The sequence below is a fragment of the Delphinus delphis genome, chromosome 10 (genome assembly GCF_949987515.2).
Source record: "Delphinus delphis chromosome 10, mDelDel1.2, whole genome shotgun sequence".
In the NCBI taxonomy this organism is placed as follows: domain Eukaryota; kingdom Metazoa; phylum Chordata; class Mammalia; order Artiodactyla; family Delphinidae; genus Delphinus; species Delphinus delphis.
The window spans coordinates 34969899-34990245 of NC_082692.2; the positions used below are offsets into that span (position 1 = coordinate 34969899).

Sequence of the window (20347 nt, forward strand, 5' to 3'; positions counted from 1 at the left end):
ATCTGTAGATTGCTTTGGGTAGTATTGACATTTTAACAACATTAAGTCTTCTAATTCATGAACATGGGATGTGTTCCCATTTATTTATGTCTTTTTAAATTTATTTCAGCAGTGTTTTGTAGTTTTCATTGTACAAGGCTCTCACCTCTTTGGTTAAGTTAAATCCTAAGTATTTTATTCTTTCTGATGCTGTTGTAAATGGAATAGTTTCTGTAATTCCCTTTGTTCATTGTTTGTGTATCTGTTGGGATTTTATTGCATTGTATCAAGTTGGGGGAATTGACATCTTGTTTGTTCACATCCCCACCTTCCCACAGCCATTTCCCTCCTTTGCCCCGTTCTTTACTCTAGGTAGTTGGCCCCTAGGGACTACATCACCCAGGGTCCCTTGCCTGTTGGGTTCCTGATGGGTTTGGCCAAGGAGATCAGGTTTTTGTTTTGTTTTTTTTCCTGCTCCCTGCTCTATTTCTATGCTGGGTTTTTGACTGTAGCTAAGTTCCCTTCAGAGCTAAAACTCCTACAGGGCAGCCAGTCTTCCATGGTGCCTTAACTGGACTCCTAACTTAATTTCCTCCCCAGGTCCTTTTGGCCCTAGGCATGGTTATGGATCCCTAGTGTTTCTAGTCTGAGTGCTGTACTGTTCATTGTTGAGACCATTAAGTCTGCCCACACCTTTGTGAGTAGTCCTTTCATTAAATTCTTTATTTTAACCATCTGGGATGAATTCTGCTTTATGCTAGGATCCTCAGAGTTACAGTGTCATGTTTAAAATTATATTTTCTATTATTGTCGTGGTTGACATTCTTTTTTTTTTGCGGTACGCGGACCTCTCACTGTTGTGGCGTCTCCCATTGCAGAGCACAGGCTCCGGACACGCAGGCTCAGCGGCCATGGCTCATGGGCTCAGCTGCTCCGTGGCATGTGGGATCTTCCCAGACCAGGGCACGAACCCGTGTCCCCTGCGTCGGCAGGCGGGCTCTCAACCACTGCGCCACCAGGGAAGCCCATCATGGTTGATATTCTTATCACTCTCTTATCAATGCTATAATATGTCTGTTTAGAGTCTTTGGAGTTTTCTCCACTAGCAACCACATCATCTGCAACTAAAGACAATTTTTTCTCCTATCTTTAGGTCTTTAATTTCCTTTTCTTGTCCTATTGCAGTATCTAGGATCTCAAGTACAATGTTGAATAGTAGTGGTAATAAAAGAATACTCCTAATGTTTCCCCATTTAGAATGATGTTTCTTTCTTTTTTTAATTTTTATTGGGGTATAGTTGCTTTACAATGTTGTGTTCGTTTTAGAATGATGTTTCTTAGAAGCTTTTTTTCACAATAACTTTTAGGTAATGAAGTTCCCTTACTAGTACTAAGTTTGTTTTTTAAATTATACACTTTCTTTTTTTTTTTTTTGGTACGTGGGCCTCTCACTGTTGTGGCCTCTTCCGTTGCGGAGCACAGGCTCCGGATGTGCAGGCTCAGCGTCCATGGCTCACGGGCCCAGCCGCTCCGCGGCATGTGGGATCTTCCCGGACCGGGGCACGAACCTGTGTCCCTTGCATCGGCAGGTGGACTCTCAACCACTGCGCCACCAGGGGAAGCCCTAATTATACACTTTCTTAATGTGTGTTAGGATGATCTATGATTTTTCATTTTTACTCTGTTACTCTGAATGACATTGATAGCTTTTCTGACATTGTACCTGGAATACACTCAACCTAGGCATGGTCTGCTATGCTTTTGTCTACTGTTAGGTTCAGTTTATTAATATTTTGTGTAAGTTTTTGCATTTATATCCGTGAGTGAATTGGGTGTATGATTTTTCTTTTTCATGCCTGCCTTAACTGATTTGTGGTATTAAATTTCAAAGAATGAGTTAGGTAGTGTATCAGGCTGCTAAAACAGAATATCACAAATTGGGTAGCTTATGAACAGCAAATGATTTCTCACAGTTCTGGAGGCTGGAATTCAAGATAAGGGTGCCAACATGGTCAGGTGTGGGCTCTCTTCTGGGTCACAGACTTTTCATTGTATTCTATCTTCATAAGGCAGAAGATGCTGCAGAGATCTGTAGAATCTTTTTTATAAGAGCACTAATCCTTCCATCCTTATGACCTAATCACCTCCTAAGAGCTCCACCTTCCAACACCACCACATTGATGGTAATCACTTCTTTAAAAGTTTGGTAGAGCTCACGTGTAAATTGTCTGTGCCTGGTATTTTATTTGCAGGGAGAATTTTTTTTTTTTTTTTTTTTTTTTTTTTTTTTGCGGTACAGGGGCCTCTCACTGTTGTGGCCTCTCCCGATGCGGAGCACAGGTTCCAGACACGCAGGCCCAGCGGCCATGGCTCGCAGGCCCAGCAGCTCCGCGGCACATGGGATCCTCCCGGACCGGGGCACGAACCCGTGTCCCCTGCATCGGCAGGCGGACTCCCAACCACTGCGCCACCAGGGAAGCCCTTGTAGGGAGATTTTTAATTGCATCTTCAATTTCTTTAATAGTTACTGTATTATTCAAGTTCTCTACTTTTGGAGTCAGTTTTGATAGTTTCTTTTTTTAATTTGTCATTATGTCAGTTGTATGAAATTGTTGGTAATATTTTCTTATTATCTTTTTATCTTAGTTTTACTTGCAGTTTTGTCTTTTTTATTCTTAATGTGGTTTATTTGTGTCTTTATCTCTTTTTGTTGTTAAGTCTTGCAAGAGATTTGTCCATTGTGCTATTCTTAAACAAACCAACTTTTGAACTTGTTGAACCTCTTATTGTGTATTCATATTCTATTTCATTATTTCTGTTTCTGTCCTAATGTAGCCTATTGTTTTCATAACATTTATTTTTATTTTTTCTGATTTTTTCTTTGATCTATGAGATATTTAGAAGTGTTTTTAATTTCAAAATATGAGGATTTTAATTCATATTTTATTAAAGTATAATTATATTGTGGTCAGAGAATCTTATCTCTATGAAACTTATCCTTTTAAATTTATTGAGGATTGCTTTATGACGTAGTATATTGGCAATTTTTATAAATGTTTTTTATATACTTGAGGAGCTTGTCCTTTAATTATTACATGAAGAAGTCTATACTTGTTCATTGGATCCAGCTGGTTAATTTTATTTCCCAAGCCTTTGGTTATGTCAATCTTGGCTGGCTTTTTATCTGCTTGGCCTGCCAATAATAAATAAGTAGGTGGTTTTGTTAGTTTCTCCCAGAGGTCCAGTTGCTTTTATTTTATCTATAGTTGAGGTGATTTTATTAGGTTCATATGTGGTTAGAATTGTTATGTCTTCTTCATAAATTGGATCTTTTATCACTGTGTAGTAGGTCTCTCTCCATGATGATACTTTTAGTCTTAAGGTCTGTGTATTTTATTTTACTAAAGCTATATCAGCTTGCTTTTAGCTTTAGTGTGCTGTTTTATCTGTTTTCATCTATTCATCTTAAACCTTTCTGTATTCTTATACTTTAGATATGTCTCTTACAATAGCACATAGCTGTTACTTTGATCAAATTTGACAATCTTTGACTTTTAACTGGCAAGTTTATTCTAGTTGCCTTTGTTGTAATTGTTGAAATAGTTGGACTCATTTCTACACTTTTTTCTGTCATGCTTTTTTTGTGCTTCTTTTTCCTCCTTTTTGACTTTTAAATAAATGACCCTCCCCCTTTTTTCTTCCTCACAAGGCAAAAAGTTTAGCACACTCTTAGGCCCTTGATTTTTTTCAACCCTCCCCGACCTGTATTGTTGATATTTTCTATAATTTTTCTTTCAGGTCATTACAAATAGTCTGCCCCTCTGTATCTCTTATAAGCACATGCTCTGCCTTTTAAGATAACAACAAACTTTACCAAGGTATTTGATCATTCATAATTTCCATAATTCTTACAGCATCTCCTGAATTTGTTTCTCTTCTTATTTGAATATTTCCTCTAAAAGTTTTTTTTTTTTTTTTTTGCGGTACACGGGCCTCTCACTGTTGTGACCTCTCCCATTGCGGAGCAACAGGCTCCGGACGCACAGGCTCAGCGTCCATGGCTCACGGGCCCAGCCGCTCCGCGGCATGTGGGATCTTCCCGGACTGGGGCATGAACCCGCGTCCCCTGCATCGGCAGGCGGACTCTCAACTACTGCGCCACCAGGGAAGCCCCCTCTAAAAGTTTTTTGATATGAGTCTAATGGTGACTCTAATTTTGATGGTGAATCTAATTAAATCTGACATACCAGGTAGTTTTTTAAATGTTTTAAAGTAGTAGTTTTATAATATTTTGAATGCTTTTAAAATCTTATGTCCAAGGTTCATTCCTTCATTATGTTAAGAATGTCACCGCATTGTCTCCTTACAGTCAGTCTGGCTGTTGGGAAAAGTCTGATGTCAGTCTGGGTTTTGCTCTTGGTTATACACACTTCTTCTCTGCAAGTTATTAGAGTGTTGCCTTTGTTATTTGATTTTCTTAAATTTTACTGTAATGTGTCTAGGATAGGCTTTTCCTCATCTGTCCTGTTGGCATTCAGTGACATCGTCCTTTCATTCTATTACGTTTGCGTTACATTTGGGGAAACTTTTCTTCATTACTCTGTTATGTTTTCAGATATTCCTTCCTTCTCTCCAGTTTAATTTTTTTCTGGGACTTCTATTACCTGGATGTTGCCCCTTCTACTTAGGGCCTCCACAGTTCTTAAAATATATTTTGGTATCTTACTCTCTTCCTCTTTTTCCTGGGAGAGCCCTTTAATCTTACCTCCCAACTCATCAATGTCTCCTATGTTGATATTACCATTTAACTTATTCTTGTGTTCTTTATTTCACAATACTGTTTTTAACTACTACTTTCCCTTGTTCCCTTTTATAATGAAACATTTTGTTTCATATTGTTAATATCTTCTGTTATTTCTTTTATTGTATTTATGTTTATCTTACATTTTGGTCTGTTTGATCATTTCTTTTCTATTGATATATAGAGAGGGTTGGGGGTGTTTGGGGTTGTGTTGTTTTTGGTGGGGGAAGCACTGGTTGTACTTCTCAAGGGTCTCCTTAGTTTAGGCAGTAAGTTTGTTCCCCCGAGGATATTAGCTATTCTGAATGGCACTGCTTAATGGGAAAAGGTTTAAGTCCAGATCTTAGTCTTCAATAGACCCAGTGAGCTCAAGAGCCCCGAAAATCACAGTTATTCACTCATGTTTGTAATCTCCCCACCAGTGACCAGCCTGGCCACGTAGGACAGCGCAGGTTGTGTACTTGCATAACTCTGGGAGATGCTGTTGACTTAGACTGTGATGAGAATGGCACCTCCTGGAGTGATGTGATATGACAGACCTTCACCTTCAAACCCTCGGAGAGAAGCAGATTTGGAAGGAGGCAGTTACTCTCCATTTTAATCCACCAGTCCTGGGGCTTTGGAGGGGGAGGGTGGAGGGATGAATCCCAGCAAGGCTTTGGCAGCTTCCCTGAGCTGACCTCCTAAGCTAGTTCTCTGGAGCTGTTACCACCAAATTCTTCAGGAAGGGGACAGCATCAATTGTTCTGAGGCATCAGTGGATGAGGGTAAGGAGAGAGCTTGAACTGCCTTGCTTTCCTTTAACTGCTTCCATTCTCTGCCAGTCTACTTCAACCCCAGGCTACACACCCCCTCCCCCATACCAGCTCGAAAGGACTGTCCATCTTCCTGTGAGTTTCTCGAGATTGTCTTTTTTTTTAAGTTCCTGGATTCTGTGTTTCTTCAGGGTTGATTTGGTGGAGGGAGCCAAAAACTACTACTAATTTTCCATATTGTCAGAGTCCCAGAGGAAAGTTCTTTTCTTTGTTTTTAAAACAACAACTTTTATTTTTAAACTTTCATTTTCTTACTACAAAAGTAATACATGTTTATTTCAGATAAGCAAAAATAGTATCACTACTGCCCAACTGTAACCACTGTCAACATCTTGGTTTGGCGACCTTCCTGTCTTTTTTCTTTGCACCTAGTTTTCAACTACTGTTTTTAACCTGCCCTCTGGATTTAATGTGACATGTGTATTTCCCAACATCCTAACTTATTCTTTTACAGAGTCATTTTTAGTTGCATAATATTCCATCATCATTTAGACAAAGCATAATTTAGCCAGTTTTCTGTTGTTGGCCATCTGGATGTTTTCCTACATCCCTTTATTATGTATTGCTCACCGATTAACATCCTTGTACATAAGTATTGTTCTCATCTATGATTATTGTTTGGTTTGGATTTTGGTGTGTGGTTTTTTTTTTTTTTTTTGGTTTTATTTAGATTCCACACATAAGTGAGATTATATGGTATTTGTCTTCTCTGTCTGACTTATTTCATTTAGCATAATGCCCTCAAGGGCTATCCATGTTGTCACAAATGGCAAGATTTCCTTCTTTTTTATGGCTGAATGATATTCCATTACACACACACACACACACGTTTTCCTTATCCATTCGTCCATTGATGGACAAATCTTGGTTATTATAAATAATGCTACAGTGAACATAGGAATGCATATATCTTTTTGAGTTAATGTTTTCACTCTCTTTGGATAAATACCCGGAAGTGGAATTGCTGATCATATGGTTTGTTCTGTTTTTAATTTTTTAAGGAATTTCTGTGCTCTCTTCTATAGTGGCTGCAGCAATTTATATTCCCACCAACAGGGGTTCCCTTTTCTCCACATTCTTTCCAGCACTTGTTTTTTCCTGTCTTTTTGATCATAGCCATTCTAACAAATGTGAAGTGATATCTCATTGTGATTTTGATCTGCATTTCCCTGATGATTAGTAATGTTGAGCACCTTTTCATATACCTATTGGCCATCCGTGTATCTTCTTTGGAAAAATGTCTATTCAGATCCTCTGCCCATTTTTTAATAGGTTTTTTTTTTAGTGTTGAGTTATATGAGTTCTTCATATATTTTGGATATCAACCCTTTATCAGATGTATCATTTGCAAATATCTTCTGCCATTCAGTAGGTGGACTTTCCATTTCGTTTGCTGTGTGGGAGCGTTTTCATTTGATGTAGCCCCACTTATTTTTGCTTTTGTTGCCTTTGCGTTTGGTGTCCAATCCAAAACATCACCAAGACCAATGTCAGAGGGGCTTACTGCATGTTTCCTCTTAGGAGTTTTATGGTTTCAGATCAATATTTAATCCATTTTGAGTTAATTTTTGTGTATGGTATAATATAGTGGTCCAGTTTCATTCATTTGTACTTGGCTATGCAGTTTTCCTGGCACCATTTAGTAAAGAGACTGTCCTTTCCATTCTTGTCTCCTTTGTTGTAAATTAATTGACCATATATGCATGGCTTTATTTCTGGGCTCTATTCTGTTCCATTGATCCATGTGTCTTTTTTTATGACAATACCATACTGTTTTGATTGCTATAGCTTTGTAATATGGTTTGAAATCAGCAAGCGTGATGCTTCCAGCTTTGTTCTTCTTTCTCAAGATTGCTTTGACTATTGAGAGTCTTCTATGGTTCCATACATGTTTTAAGATTGTTTGTTCTATATCTGTGAAAAATGCCATTGGAATTTTGATAGGGAATGCATTGAATCTGGAGATTGCTTTGGGTAGTATGGGACATTTTAACAGTATCAATTCTTCTAATCCATGAGCAGAGAATATCTTTCCATTTATCAATATTTGTGTTATCTTCAATTTCTTTCATCAGCATGTTACGGTTTTCAGTGTACAAGTCTTTCACCTCCTTGGTTAAATTGATTCCTAGGTATTTTATTTTTTTTGATGCAATTGTAAGTTGTTTTCTTAATTTCTGTTTCTGATAATTTGTTATTAGTGTATGAAAATGCAATGAATTTTTGCATATTAATTTTGTATCCTGCAACTGTACTGAATTTGTTGATTAGTTCTAATGGTTTTTTGGTGGAGTCTTTGGAGTTTTCTGTGTATAATATTATCTGCAAATAGGGACAGTTTTACCTCCTCCTTTCTGATTTGGATGCCTTTTATTTTTCTTTTCCATTTGCTGTGGCTTGGACTTCCAATACTATGTTGAATAAAAGTGGCACAAGTGACCATCCTTCTCTTGTTCCTGATCTTAGAGGAAAAGCATGTAGCTTTTCACTCTTGTGTAAGATGTTAGCTGTGGGCTTGTCATATATGGTCTCTCTTATGCTGAGGATCATTCCTTCTATACCCACTTTGTTGAGAGTTTTTAATCATGAACTGACGTTGAACTTTATAAAATGCTTTCTCTGGATCTATTGAGATGCTCATATGATTTTTATTCTTCAATTTGTTAATGTGATGTGTTACATTGATTGATTTGTGGATGTTGAGTCATCCTTGCATCCCTGGAATAGATCCCATTTGATCGTGGTGTATGATCCTTTTAATGTGTTGTTGAATTTGGTTTCCTAATGATATTTTGTTGAGGATTTTTGCATCTGTGTTTATCTAACTCTGCTTTTTGAAAGAGTCATCTTCTGTTATCTCTGTCCTTTCTTCTTCCTCTTTCACTCTTCTGTTGAGTTGGCCAAAAAGTTCATTTGGATTTTTCTGTAACATCTCACAAAAACCTGAATCTCCTCCCTCTTGCGTCTCCCTCCCACCCTCCCTATCCCACCCCTCTAGGTGGTCACAAAGCACTGAGCTGATCTCCCTGTGCTATGCGGCTGCTTCCCACTAGATATCTGTTTTACATTTGGTAGTATATATAAGTCCATGCCACTCTCTCACTTCATCCCAGCTTACCCTTCCCCCTCCCCATATCACAGCATTCTTTTAAAATGTTTGCTGATTCTTTTTTTTAATGTATATTTTTATTTTTATTTTTGGCTGCATTGGGTCTTCGTTGCTGCACGTGGGCTTTCTCCAGTTGTGGTGAGCGGGGGCTACTCTTCGTTGTGGTACGTGGGTTTCCTATTGCAGTGGCTTCTGTTGTTGTGGAGCACGGGCTCTAGGGCGCGTGGGCTTCAGTAGTTGTGGCGCGAGGGCCCAGTAGTTGTGGCTCACGGGCTCTAGAGCGCAGGCTCAGTAGTTGTGGCGCACGGGCTTAGTGGCTCCGCGGCATGTGGGATCTTCCTGGACCAGGGCTCAAACCCATGTCCCCTGCATTGGCAGGCAGATTCTTAACCACTGCACCACCAGGGAAGCCCATATTTACTGATTCTTAGCTGTGTACTCATTTCAGTGTCCAAGGCTTCTGTTGGCCTGGCTGTCAGTGATATATCTGTTTATGCTGGTTGCCCCTGAGTTTGTGGAGAAGGGAAGTGAAGTTCTTCTGGACTCCAGGGATCCCGCCTCCCTGGAGGTGAGCACTCGGTGTTTAATCGTTTGGTTATTTCTTATTCTTATATTTCTTATTAAGCTAAGCCTGGTTAATAGAGGTCTGCAGAGAGCCCCTTTTCCATCCATCTTATCTGGCTCGGAGTTTCTCCTTCCAGCCCTTCTCCTGGCCTCACCAAGAGCAAGAAGGCTAATAGCCCTTGCTGTTCTCTCTCCAGCACAGCTCCACCAGCTGGAAGGGCTGAGGACCATTGGCATCACCACCAACGGCATCAACCTAGCCCGGCTGCTGCCGCAGCTTCAGGAAGCTGGCCTCAGTACCATCAACATCAGCCTGGACACGCTGGTACCAGCCAAGTTTGAGTTCATCGTCCGCAGGAAAGGTGATCACATGGGGTTCACGGTGGACGGTGACCCTCCCAGGCCCTCGTAGCTGGGGAGCTGTGGCCGGTGCAAGGGGCCTGGTCTCCCTCTTGGTGCCTGGGCTATAGCTAAGCCTAGGCATTTACACCTCATCCCTCAGTCTTGCTAAAGGTCCCTCGTCTCTGTAGCCGCACTCTTGGGGACATTTTGGGATCGGATGCTAATGAGCTGTGGTGACCAGCCTCCCCCTACCCTGCCCCCAGTTTGCCCAGGACTGAGAGGGTTTCAAGAACACAGGACATTCCGTTTTAAAACCAAGACAGTCCCTGACAAACTGAGACAAGTTGGTTACCCTGTAGTGAGCTCTGAGGAAATGTGGGGCAGCCTGGGGTGGAAGCAGCTAGCTGCCCTGGGGTTCCAGGGACAGGGCCAGCACTGCCAGCTGAGGGTCCCCCAGCACCTAAGGATGCTCCCTGAGCCCATCCTGTTGTAAGCCTCTTCCTTCACCCCCTACAGCAAGCACACCCACAGCCTCCTCCTGCCAGGCTCCATCAGAGAGGGTGGCAGTGGAGAGCGGAGGGGCCTGAGCCCCGGGTCTCACTAGGCCAGCGCCCACCATCCGTGGGCCCCAGGTTGGGATGGGAGGTTCTGCACAGGCTCAGATGCCCTTTGATTTGGGGAGGGTGGTGCACTACTGAGGCCTCTCTGGAGGATCAGAGAGATGCCGGGGAGACCCAGCTTTCCTTCTGCTTCTCTGGAAACAGCCTCCAGCTCTCAGCCCCACCTCCTCTTTCCACCGTCCCCCAGCGTGTAACTTCCTGTTTATATTTGGCAGCATGCTGAGGAAGTGCTTGGGCGAGGGGAGTGTCTTTGCCCTCTAAAGGCTGCTCCAGGTGCTGTGGAGGGGACAGACGCACAGGACACTGTCCTGCCTTACAGGCTACGAAGGGCCGAAAGGTGTGATGCCACGGAACCACCTTTGCTTGTCTTGTGCTGTCAGTTCAAGCACTTGCAGAGCGGAAGAGAGACTCTCTCTCTCTAGGGCTCTCTCCTCCAGCAGGGAGAGACTGGGAGGGCTTCAAGGAGGAGGCATTCATGCTGGCCCTTCAGGAGCCGGGTGGTCAGATCAAGGGAGCTTACTCTGAGGAGGAATGTCAGTCGAGAACCGCAGGGGCTCTGAGGTGGGAAAGTGGAAGGTATAACTGTGAGCTTTACCCAGAGAACCCCCAGCCCCACTTCCCCATGCCCCCTGCCTCCTTGACTCCTTCCTGGAATGAGGATCGGAGACAGTAGATCTTGATGCCAGATCTGCCTTCCCATTCATATCCCTGTGTCCCCTGCCTCCTTTTGGAGGGAGAGGGCTTGACGGAAGAGAGAATTTCTAGATCATCCTAATGGCATTTTGTATAAAAGCTGTACAGTCTTTCCTTTGCCGTCTCTTCCTGCCGTCTTACTCTGAAAATGCTGCAAGGAAACCGTGGAGGCTGGCTGGGGGTGGGGGAGGGGCCGGTATGCCGGAGGCGCTCACATGCTTGGATACATGACTGAGCTGCGGTGGGGAGGAGAAGCCAGCCTGGGATCACATTTACTGCACTAACCACAGAGATAGGAGAGAGCCACGTGCACGGGAATCGCTCACCAGCCCTGGCCCAGCACCTACGCTTGGTAGGTGCTCGGTGAGAATATGAAGAGTGGGTGAACGGTCGGACTGGTGAAGAGCAGGCACCAGGAGGGAGTTGGGGGTCCTGCCTTCTGTGCGAGACCCCCAGCTGAGCCCTGCCTGTCTCTGGACCTCGGTTTCCTCATCTGGGCTATGAGGGGGTTCACCTAGATCAGGGTCCACGCACTACAGCCCACCAGCCAACTCCAGCCCCCTGCCTGGTTTGTTTTTCTTACAGCCTTCGAGCCAAGAATGGATTTTGCAGATAACATTTGCAATGAATTTAATGATAGGGAACATTAACCATGAATACCAATTAAGCAACATATTATCCCTGCAAAAAGAATTCCACTCTTTCATTCTATTCCAGAGTGGTGTTACAAATATTATACTCAATTATTACCATATTCTGAATTTAGTCAATAAAATCTTTATGATGTATATCTACATAATAGCCTCAATTTTGCCTCTTGGCCTCCAGAGCCTGAAATATTTACTCTCTGGTCCCCAGACTCGGCGGTCTCTGAGGTTCCTTGTGGCTCTGGTGCTTTCTATGGGTGTGAGGACGTGGGGGAGAGGAAGGCAGTGCCTGGACCCTGTTCCTCTCCCTCCCCACAGGCTTCCGCAAGGTCATGGAGGGCATCCACAAGGCCATTGAGCTGGGCTACAGTCCTGTGAAGGTGAGGACTTCCTGGCCCCAAGACAGGCCCCAGCCCTGGCCAGTGCACCTGCGGTGTACCCCTCACCACTTCCTGGCCCGCTCCATGCAGCCCTGCCCCCCCCTCCCCACGAGGGAGGGGAGAAAACCACTGACCCATGGAATCTTCCAACCCATGGAGAACTGGGGGAGGGACACAAGGAACGGGACCCTGGGTGGAGAGCCTAGGCAGGTGTCAGATCCCCGACAAGGGTCATCCCTGGAAAAGAACGCAGTGGGGATAGCCCTTGTGGTCCCCTTATCCCTGGACCAGGTGAACTGTGTGGTGATGCGAGGCCTGAATGAGGACGAACTCCTGGACTTCGTGGCCTTGACCGAGGGCCTTCCCCTGGACGTGCGCTTCATAGAGTACATGCCCTTTGACGGTCAGTGCCGCAGGGCGGGGTGGGTGGGGGAAGAGGAGGCCGGGCCTGTCGGCAGAGCTGGACCAGAGCCCCGCTGAGAGCACGACGGGGGGCTGTCAAGAACCCTGGGAAAGGCTGAGGAGGGCGGACAAGGTCCGGCTGCCCCTGTGGGTGCTGCTGGCCCCGATACCACTGTGTGTGTAGGAATTTCTCCAGGGGTGGTAGGGAGGGGCCTGGGCAGGCACCGGGGCTGCGATGGGGGTCGGAGGCTTCTCAGAGTGGGCGTGGCTGTGATTCCATCCACCCATTCAGGCACCTTGTGCCCTCCTGGCCTGGCGGCGGAGAACTGGTTCCTGGGCTGTGGGAGGGTGAACTTGAAGCCCCTGGGTCCCCGCATCATGTGACTCAGTAGCTCCCACCCCCAATACAGGCAACAAGTGGAACTTCAAGAAGATGGTCAGCTATAAGGAGATGCTGGACACCCTCAGGCAGCAGTGGCCGGAGCTGGAGAAGCTGCCGGAGGAGGAATCCAGCACAGCCAAGGTTGGCGGGAGGACAGGGATGAGGCCGGGAGAAAGGTGGTGCTTCCACCCTAGGACGGGAGAGCTGGCAGGGGCTGCTTTGGGGGTGGGGTCAGTGATGCAGGACAGTTCCTTTTAAGCAGGAAGTGTTCCAGGGCCATCATAGCAGCCTCCCTGCTTCACTGACGCAGAAGCAGGCCCGACATGGGGCAGAGGTTAAGGAACTTGTAGGATGCACTGGACTGAGTGGTGGAGCGGGTGCTTGTCTGGCTCTTCCACGTGGCTGCCCCTGGCCGTGCTGCCCTCGGGTTCCTGCATCTTTAGCAGCCTTTGTTGGGGGCAGGCCAGGTGCAGGCGGAGAGCTCATGGGCTTCATACTGGAGTCTTCTGTTGTCCGAGGGCCTCGGGGGCTGCCTTCTGCAGGGCTCCTGGGGAGAGGGCCGAGAGGTAAGGGCTCTGATGTCAGGGAGAGAGCTGGCACTCAGCTGCCTATCCCCCTCCCCTCCACTGCTCACCCACAGGCCTTTAAAATCCCTGGCTTCCGAGGCCGAGTCAGCTTCATCACGTCCATGTCTGAGCATTTCTGTGGGACGTGCAACCGCTTGCGAATCACAGCTGACGGGAACCTCAAGGTGAGTGTCCCCTTCCCCGTGGGCACCCCTGTCCCCTCTGTGCTCTGTTTATGTCTTCCTACCCGTGCCCCCTGATTGGAGGTGAGGCTAGCAGGGTACACGGGGTGATGGTGAGATAGTGTCAGAGATGGGAGGATCGTGGGAGCAGCAGATCAAGGTGAACTTGTGGCTTCCGTGGAACTGTCACCCTGGTTCCTTCCTTCCTTGGGTCCCTGGTTGATCAGGAGCCACTCTCCAGGACTCAGTGCTGTGGGCGGGCTGGGCGGGGATCGATGTGCCCTTTTCCCCCAGCCCCCACCCTGGTTGGCCCCTCCCACCAGGCCAGGGGTTCATTCCTGAAACCAGCATCCGTTACTCATATCTGATATCTCATCAGCACATGCTGTGCGTTCAGGCCCAGGGACGGCGGGTGGAAGGGAGGCGTGGACATGCCCATCTTCTGTGAGGCCACAGAGACTCCCTATGAGACCAAACAAAGAGCTAATGGGTGGCAGCACGGGATTCTTCATCAAATGAGGGGCCGGACAGGCCTCTGGTGGTGAACCTGGAGGGAGCGCACAGGGACCTCAGTGAGCCATGGAGACTGGACGTGGTGGGGGGGAGGTAGTGGCGGGGGAGGATGGATGCGTTCATCCTGATTTGGCCAGGGCAGATTAAAGTCAGCTGTGGGGAGGCCACCTCGTGGAGGGCTTGAGTGACCCCATGCAAGGTGCAGAGTGTGTCCTGTTGACAGGAGGACACTGGGCAGAGTTTTTATACAAGGTGGGGAGCAAGATCCCCGATTCATGTTTTAGGAAGAATAACTCCCAGGTTGAATTTGGAAATAGAAAGACAGTTAAATGGCCACTTTGTGATGTTCCAGATATGTAAGAGTTAAGGTGAAGGTGGGAAGGAAGAGTGAAAGAACTTGGAGCTGCAGGTGTGGGTGGAGAGAGAGGCTCCGGGCTGTCTGGTCAGCTCTGGGATCTGCTTGGGATCGGGGGCGTGCTGGTGGCTGGGTTTGGGCCGTCAGGCTGGACACCCGATAGGAACTGTGCGGCAGGTTGTTATAAAGCGAGGGTGTCTTCTGGGCTGGAGGCACAGGACTGAGTGGACAGTCGGTGGTAACTGTGTCAGTCAGTCCCCTCCACCCCGCTGCGGGAAGTGGAGGGAGGATTCTAAGGAGAATGTGAGGAAGAGGCTGTTTATAGCTCAGGGTTAAGCGGGCCTGTAAGGGCACTGGATGAGCAGCAGCAAACTGCTGTCCCACCCCTGGGAGGAAGGGGCAGGGGAGGAGTTGGCGTCACTGGGCTCCCAGGAGAGCTGGAGCGGCCGCCTGGCTGGGGCTGTGGTTGTGGCCGGAAGCACCACTGCCGAGAAGTGCCCGGCCTTTCTCTGCTCTCACCCTCTGACCTCCCATCAGCCAAACCCAGGCGGAAGGCAGCAGGAGGGGGGCTCTGGTTGCAGAAGAGGGCAGAGAGTGGGGGCTGGTGGGGAGCGAGGAAGGGGGACTGACCAGCACGGGGGAGTGGGTGTATCTTCCGCTTAGAGCTCGTTCATGTCTTCTCTGATGGTGTCTGCTTGTCACCCGTGCTTCTGTGCCCACAGCTCCCTGCACAGGGCTGACACTTGGTCGGTGCTTTGTGGGGCTTCATGGGAGGAAGTAGGTGTCCCGCCTTCTGGGACTGCCCCATCCACCCCGAGCCCCCCAGAGCTCCCAGCCTCTCCCAGAGTCAGGGGAGCATCGAGTCAAGTTTGAATGACCTCAGGCTGCCGTCTCCACCAGCCCTCTGCTGTTCAGCCCCGAGTCAGGGCCAGGCGGGCAGGGTCCGGGAGCAAAGGGACTGGAAGAGGATGGAGGGGAAATGGATGTCCGTGCCGGGGCTCAGCTCCCACTGACTGGGGTCCATTCTCATGCAGTGAAGAGGCCTTTGCATGGAATGTCTCAGGAGAGGGTGTGGATCTAGACTTTCATGTGCTGCATCTGTCGGCAGTTATTTGGTATTTTTCAAGCACGCACCACGTGCTGAAGGAAACACGACCGGAAGTTAGATGATGCAGGCCTTGGGGTGTCTGCTTTTGCCTCCTGCCCTTCCAGCCCCTCCGACTCCTCCATCTAGCACTTTCGGCCCCTCATTGCAGGAAGACCTGCTTTGAGTATGACCAGCCATGGGAGGCCCTCGTGCCCAGCCCAGGGGGGCTCCAAGGACGGGGGCCAAGGCTCAGGATGAGGGGGGCATGTTGGCCTCACCTGCAATGTGATCTCTCCAGGTCTGCCTCTTTGGGAACTCAGAGGTATCTCTACGGGATCACCTGCGGGCGGGGGCCTCTGAGGAGGAGCTGCTGCGCATCATTGGGGCTGCCGTGGGCAGGAAGAAGCGGCAGCATGCAGGTGAGGGGGCGGGGGGGCCAGGCTGGGCGATGAGTGGGCCATTGTCAGCAGGAGGGAAGTCTGTAGTGAGCCAGTGGCACTCAGTGTGGTCCGTGCTCTCCGTCACTTCTGCTGGCCCTCTAGACTTGGGGTGCAGTGATGCTTCTCCTGCACAGGACGGGGGGCCCCACATTCTCTTGGGCTGTTTCATTGGGTGGTGGAGAAAGAGGGGTGTCATTGCCCCTCTCTCATCCCTGACAGGGAGGGCAGGGTCCTGGCATCCAAAAACTGTCATGGGCTCCATCATGGGCGACCTTGCAGTGTACGGCGGGGGTTTTTTGTCGGGCTGCGGTAGGTGAGTGCGTGTCCACGGGGCTGTCATACCTCTGTGTCCATCGTTCGTTTCAGTGAACTCTTTTCCCCGCCCTCTTTCTCTCCCCGCTTCCCTGCTCTCCTCTCCCCCCCCATCCTTCCCTCGCCCCAGGCATGTTCAATATTTCCCAGATGAAGAACCGGCCCATGATCCTCATCGGTGGGTGACCCATCAGTACGTAACCACTCACCCTTGGCGGGGGGGTCCCGTGGGGTGGGGCCCCTGCCGTAGGCACCCCCCACCCTGATCCTGCACTTCATCCTGAGGTTCTCATCCTTCACCTTTTCCTACCCCTCCAAGCCTTTACTGTGGCTTTTCTTCCCTTCCCTGGCTCCCTCTTACTGTACATGCCACAGAAATCATCGTTCTGTCTCACCAGAAATCGGGTCGGGGGGGTCCTCCAGGTTTATGATCGCTATGTTAGTTGTCCCCTGAAAATGGAGCTTCTGGGTAAGAGAGATCTTGTCCTCGGCTTTAGAATCTCCCAGCTTGGATACAGTCACAGGCGTCCCTTCCCTTCTGTCCTGTGGGTCAATTCACGTGCGTGTCTGGACCATTAGTGCCCGTTGGTCCTTGTGTTGTTATGCTTCTGTGTGGGCAGCGCTTAGGCAGCAAGCTAAGAGTGCTACTCAGCTTCCTAGGGAGGACACAGCCAGGATCTCAACTGCCTAATTCCTTAACTCCCGGGAACTTACGGGCCCAGGGCGTCTCTTATGTGCATAGGATGCTTCAAACAGAAACACCTTTTTATTGAGCCACATGTGGTCTCTAACCCTGGGGAACTGGCTGGTCCATGCGGAGCTTTGGGGATGCTGTTATCTCTCTGGTGCATGCCCAGGCTAGAGCAGGGGAGGCCTCGCCCCCTTGGCCACAGCCAGATCTGGGCCCCTGAATTGTGCCCTAAGCAAGAGGAAGCAGTGAGAAGACCAGGGGAAGGGATTCTTTTCCTCCAGCACTTGGAGCAGAGAGCCCTGAGGCATGTGGGCTGGAGTGGGCCAGAGACAGCCCAGGGACCACACCAGCCACCCAGAGAAGGAAGGGCGGCTCACCACAGCATGCCATCGGGAAGAAAACTGTGTCACCTCTCTTCTGCCGTCACCTCCACCATCCTCATCCTCTTGTGTTGGGCCTTGACCCATGCTGACACGCCTTGATGGCAAGGAGTGGGGGGTGCCTTGATAATTGTACCTCTGACACTGACAAGGTAGGGGGGCTAGAGCATGATGGAAAGCTAGAGGTTGGGAGGCCTAATTGCTTCAGAAGGAATAATAATACTCTCAAGGATATAGAGTAACTAAAGTGGTCTGATCTCTATAAAACCAGGAGTTGCCTAGAACAGGGCCTCTTAGACTTTCACGTGCCTGTGACTCCCTTAGGGATCTTGTTATTTCAGATTCGGATTCGGGAGGCCCGGGCTGCATCTCTTTTAACAGTCCTCACATGGTGCTGGCGCTGGCGGTCCCTGGACCACCCTTTGAGTAACAAGAGCCTACAAGGTCCCTGAGGCCCCTGGGACCATTCAGATCATCCTGTTGCTTTGTGTATGCTTCTGACCTGCTTGAGATATTGTTGAAGTAGATTAAATATTTACCTTAGTGTGTTGTCTATAAACTATATGATTTCTCTTAGCCCTTCCCGGAGAACGTGAAGATGAGAGTAACTAATTGGTAATTCAGGCTGAGGCCTCGCTATCGTTTTAAGAAAATGAAGGGACAGAGCAGTCATCTGATCGAGGCTTCAGTCTTCAGACCTTAGGTGTTTCTTAAGAGAACTTGGGCAACAGGAAAGTTGTGAGGAGGGGAGCCCAGGTGGGAGCACCCACAGACCCCACTGCAGGGCAGGCAGAGCCTGCGGGACCCTGGCCCTGTGCACCTCCTGGCGAGGAGGGCTGCACGTGTTTTTTCCGGGGGCCCCTCTCTGTGTATCGTCGCTTTTCTCTCTCTCCTCGCTGTGCTCTTTGCCCCTCGTTCCCCTTTCCCCAGTGTGAACGGGAGAACTCGGGGTTTGGTGGGGAGAGGCTTGGGGAGGGAGGTGGGAAAAGACCTACCTTTTGGACTGAGCCTTTCTTCTCTTTCCTTTTCCTTCCAGAGTTATTTTTGATGTGCCAAGGTTCCCCACCAGCCGTTCCAAGCATCTCCTTCAGGGACTCCCTCCATGTTCAGGGTCTGAGGCACAGAGTGAGTTTCTCCAGCCAGATGGTGACTTTGTGGAAAGGGGGCTGGCCCCCCCAGATCCCTCTCCTCGCCCAGCGGTGGCTGGCATCTGCTCTCCCTCAGAGACATCACAGTTCCCACCTCGACTCAGATGCCAACCCAAAGTGCCTTAGCCCAGAGCCCCGGGCTCCTGCCACCCCATCAGGACCTCTGCCCACCTCAGACCAACTGACCCACGTGGACAGGGAAGGACAGGCAGCTATGGTAGACGTGGGTGGGAAGCCAGACACAGAGCGGGTGGCCGTGGCCTCAGCCGTGGTCCTCCTGGGGCCTGTGGCCTACAAGCTCGTCCAGGAGAACCAGCTAAAGAAGGGAGACGCCCTGGTGGTGGCGCAGCTGGCAGGCGTCCAGGCGGCCAAGCTCACCAGCCAGCTGATCCCGCTGTGCCACCACGTGGCCCTGAGCCACGTGCAGGTGCAGCTGGAGCTGGACAGCACACGCCACGCCGTGCTGGTCCGGGCGTCTTGCCGGGCTCGGGGCCCCACTGGGGTGGAGATGGAGGCCCTGACCTCCGCTGCCGTGGCCGCCCTCGCCCTGTATGACATGTGCAAGGCTGTCAGCAGGGACATCGTGTTGGCGGAGATCAAGCTCGTCAGCAAGACCGGGGGTCAGCGGGGGGACTTCCATCGGCCGTAGAGCTCCTGCCCCCTCTCACCCCTGGCCCAGCGAGGTCAAGAGATGGGATGAGATTTCAGCCAAGGGAAAGATGTCAAGTTCCGTTCACCCCGCCACCAGTTACCTTCAACCGGTAGGAACCCCAGGTCAGCCCACCCCTCTACTGCTCGATGACCTACGCTGACCTGCGAGGTCTCCTTTCTTCCGAGAGGAAACCAACAGGCCCGTCAGCCTTCCTGGACCCTAACTAAGGTCGTGGGAGGGGGCTGGCCGCAGCAAGCAAGGCTAGATAACCCCCAAATCACACTGAGTGACTTGTGGACTCTCTCCGACAGTTGAGCCCATAACCTCCCCTTCTCTCTTGGGTTTCCTCTTCTCCTTCCTTCCCCGGGAGGGAACCAAGGGCTCCCAAGCAGGGGCCTCGTGGGTCACAGCCCTGAGGCCTCCTGACCAAGCACACCTCCCACACCTGCCCCACGCACGGCCTTTCCACCTGCGCCCCTTCGTCCTGGGACACACCAGGGGAGGAGGAGCCATGGAGCTTGCCTTCACCCACACGGCGCACCAAATAAAGCCACGATGCCCATTTGGGGGATGCAGGAATGAGGGCTGTGTCTGTGCCGAGGGCACCGAGCCGCCGTGATGGCAGGCCCACCCCCAACCCAACGCCCCCTGGGGGAAGAGGAGCAGGAGAGACGCTGGAAAAGCAAAGGGGCGTGTTCTCCGTGCACCCCGCCTTCCCTGGGGGAGAAGGCAGGAGTGGAGAGGGAGGCCCAGAGATGCAGCATCTCCAGTAGCACCGTCAGGTAGGGGTGTCTGAAGCCCATCCCGTCGCCGGCTGGTAGAGGTCACGGGGTGCAATTAGAGGCTCCCGGTTTTCACATCCCCAAACGCTGGACACGCTTGCGGGGTTCTCTCGGTGTGGGTAGGTGTCTAGTTCTAGCCGCACTCCCCCGGCCCCCCCGCCTGCCTTTCCTCTGGCCCTGCACCCAGGTGTGCTGGCAAATGCTTAACAACTAGCTCTTGGAAAAGCAAAAAAGGCCAATTTCCATGGTCTAAGTCCTCCCACCTTGGCCGATTTCAAGCTACCGTACGACGTGAACTGGCTTGCGGAATTCCTGAGGATGTCACAGTCGGGGCTCGCGGAGCGGGTAGGATCTGCTTCCCACACACCATGGGCTATGCCACTGCCCAGCACGCCTCACGTCCCAGCGTGGGAAGAAGGCACAAGTTTCAAGGCCGGTTAGGTAGGGGTGGCACGGATTTAATATTTTTTAGTATTACAATATATTCTATAAAAAAGGTGCAGGC

At 49.4% G+C, this 20347-nt stretch overlaps 1 protein-coding gene across 10 annotated transcripts in view; it reads left to right on the plus strand.

Annotated features, from left to right (window-relative positions):
* MOCS1 (molybdenum cofactor synthesis 1) overlaps positions 1-20347 on the plus strand; it is a 45182-nt gene that overhangs the window by 16364 nt on the left and 8471 nt on the right. For 4 of the 10 annotated variants that reach the window (XM_060021868.1, XM_060021869.1, XM_060021874.1 and 1 more), the window contains exons 4-11: positions 9466-9630; positions 11889-11950; positions 12242-12353; positions 12763-12875; positions 13375-13485; positions 15736-15856; positions 16320-16367; positions 18297-20340. In XM_060021868.1, the coding sequence (XP_059877851.1) occupies positions 9466-9630; positions 11889-11950; positions 12242-12353; positions 12763-12875; positions 13375-13485; positions 15736-15856; positions 16320-16367; positions 18297-19057 (1493 nt within the window). In that variant the 3' untranslated portion in view covers positions 19058-20340. Of the gene's footprint in view, positions 1-9465; positions 9631-11888; positions 11951-12241; positions 12354-12762; positions 12876-13374; positions 13486-15735; positions 15857-16096; positions 16191-16319; positions 16383-18296; positions 20341-20347 lie in introns of those variants that run through there. The other 6 variants (XR_009520824.1, XR_009520825.1, XM_060021875.1 and 3 more) reach the window with 3 other exon arrangements.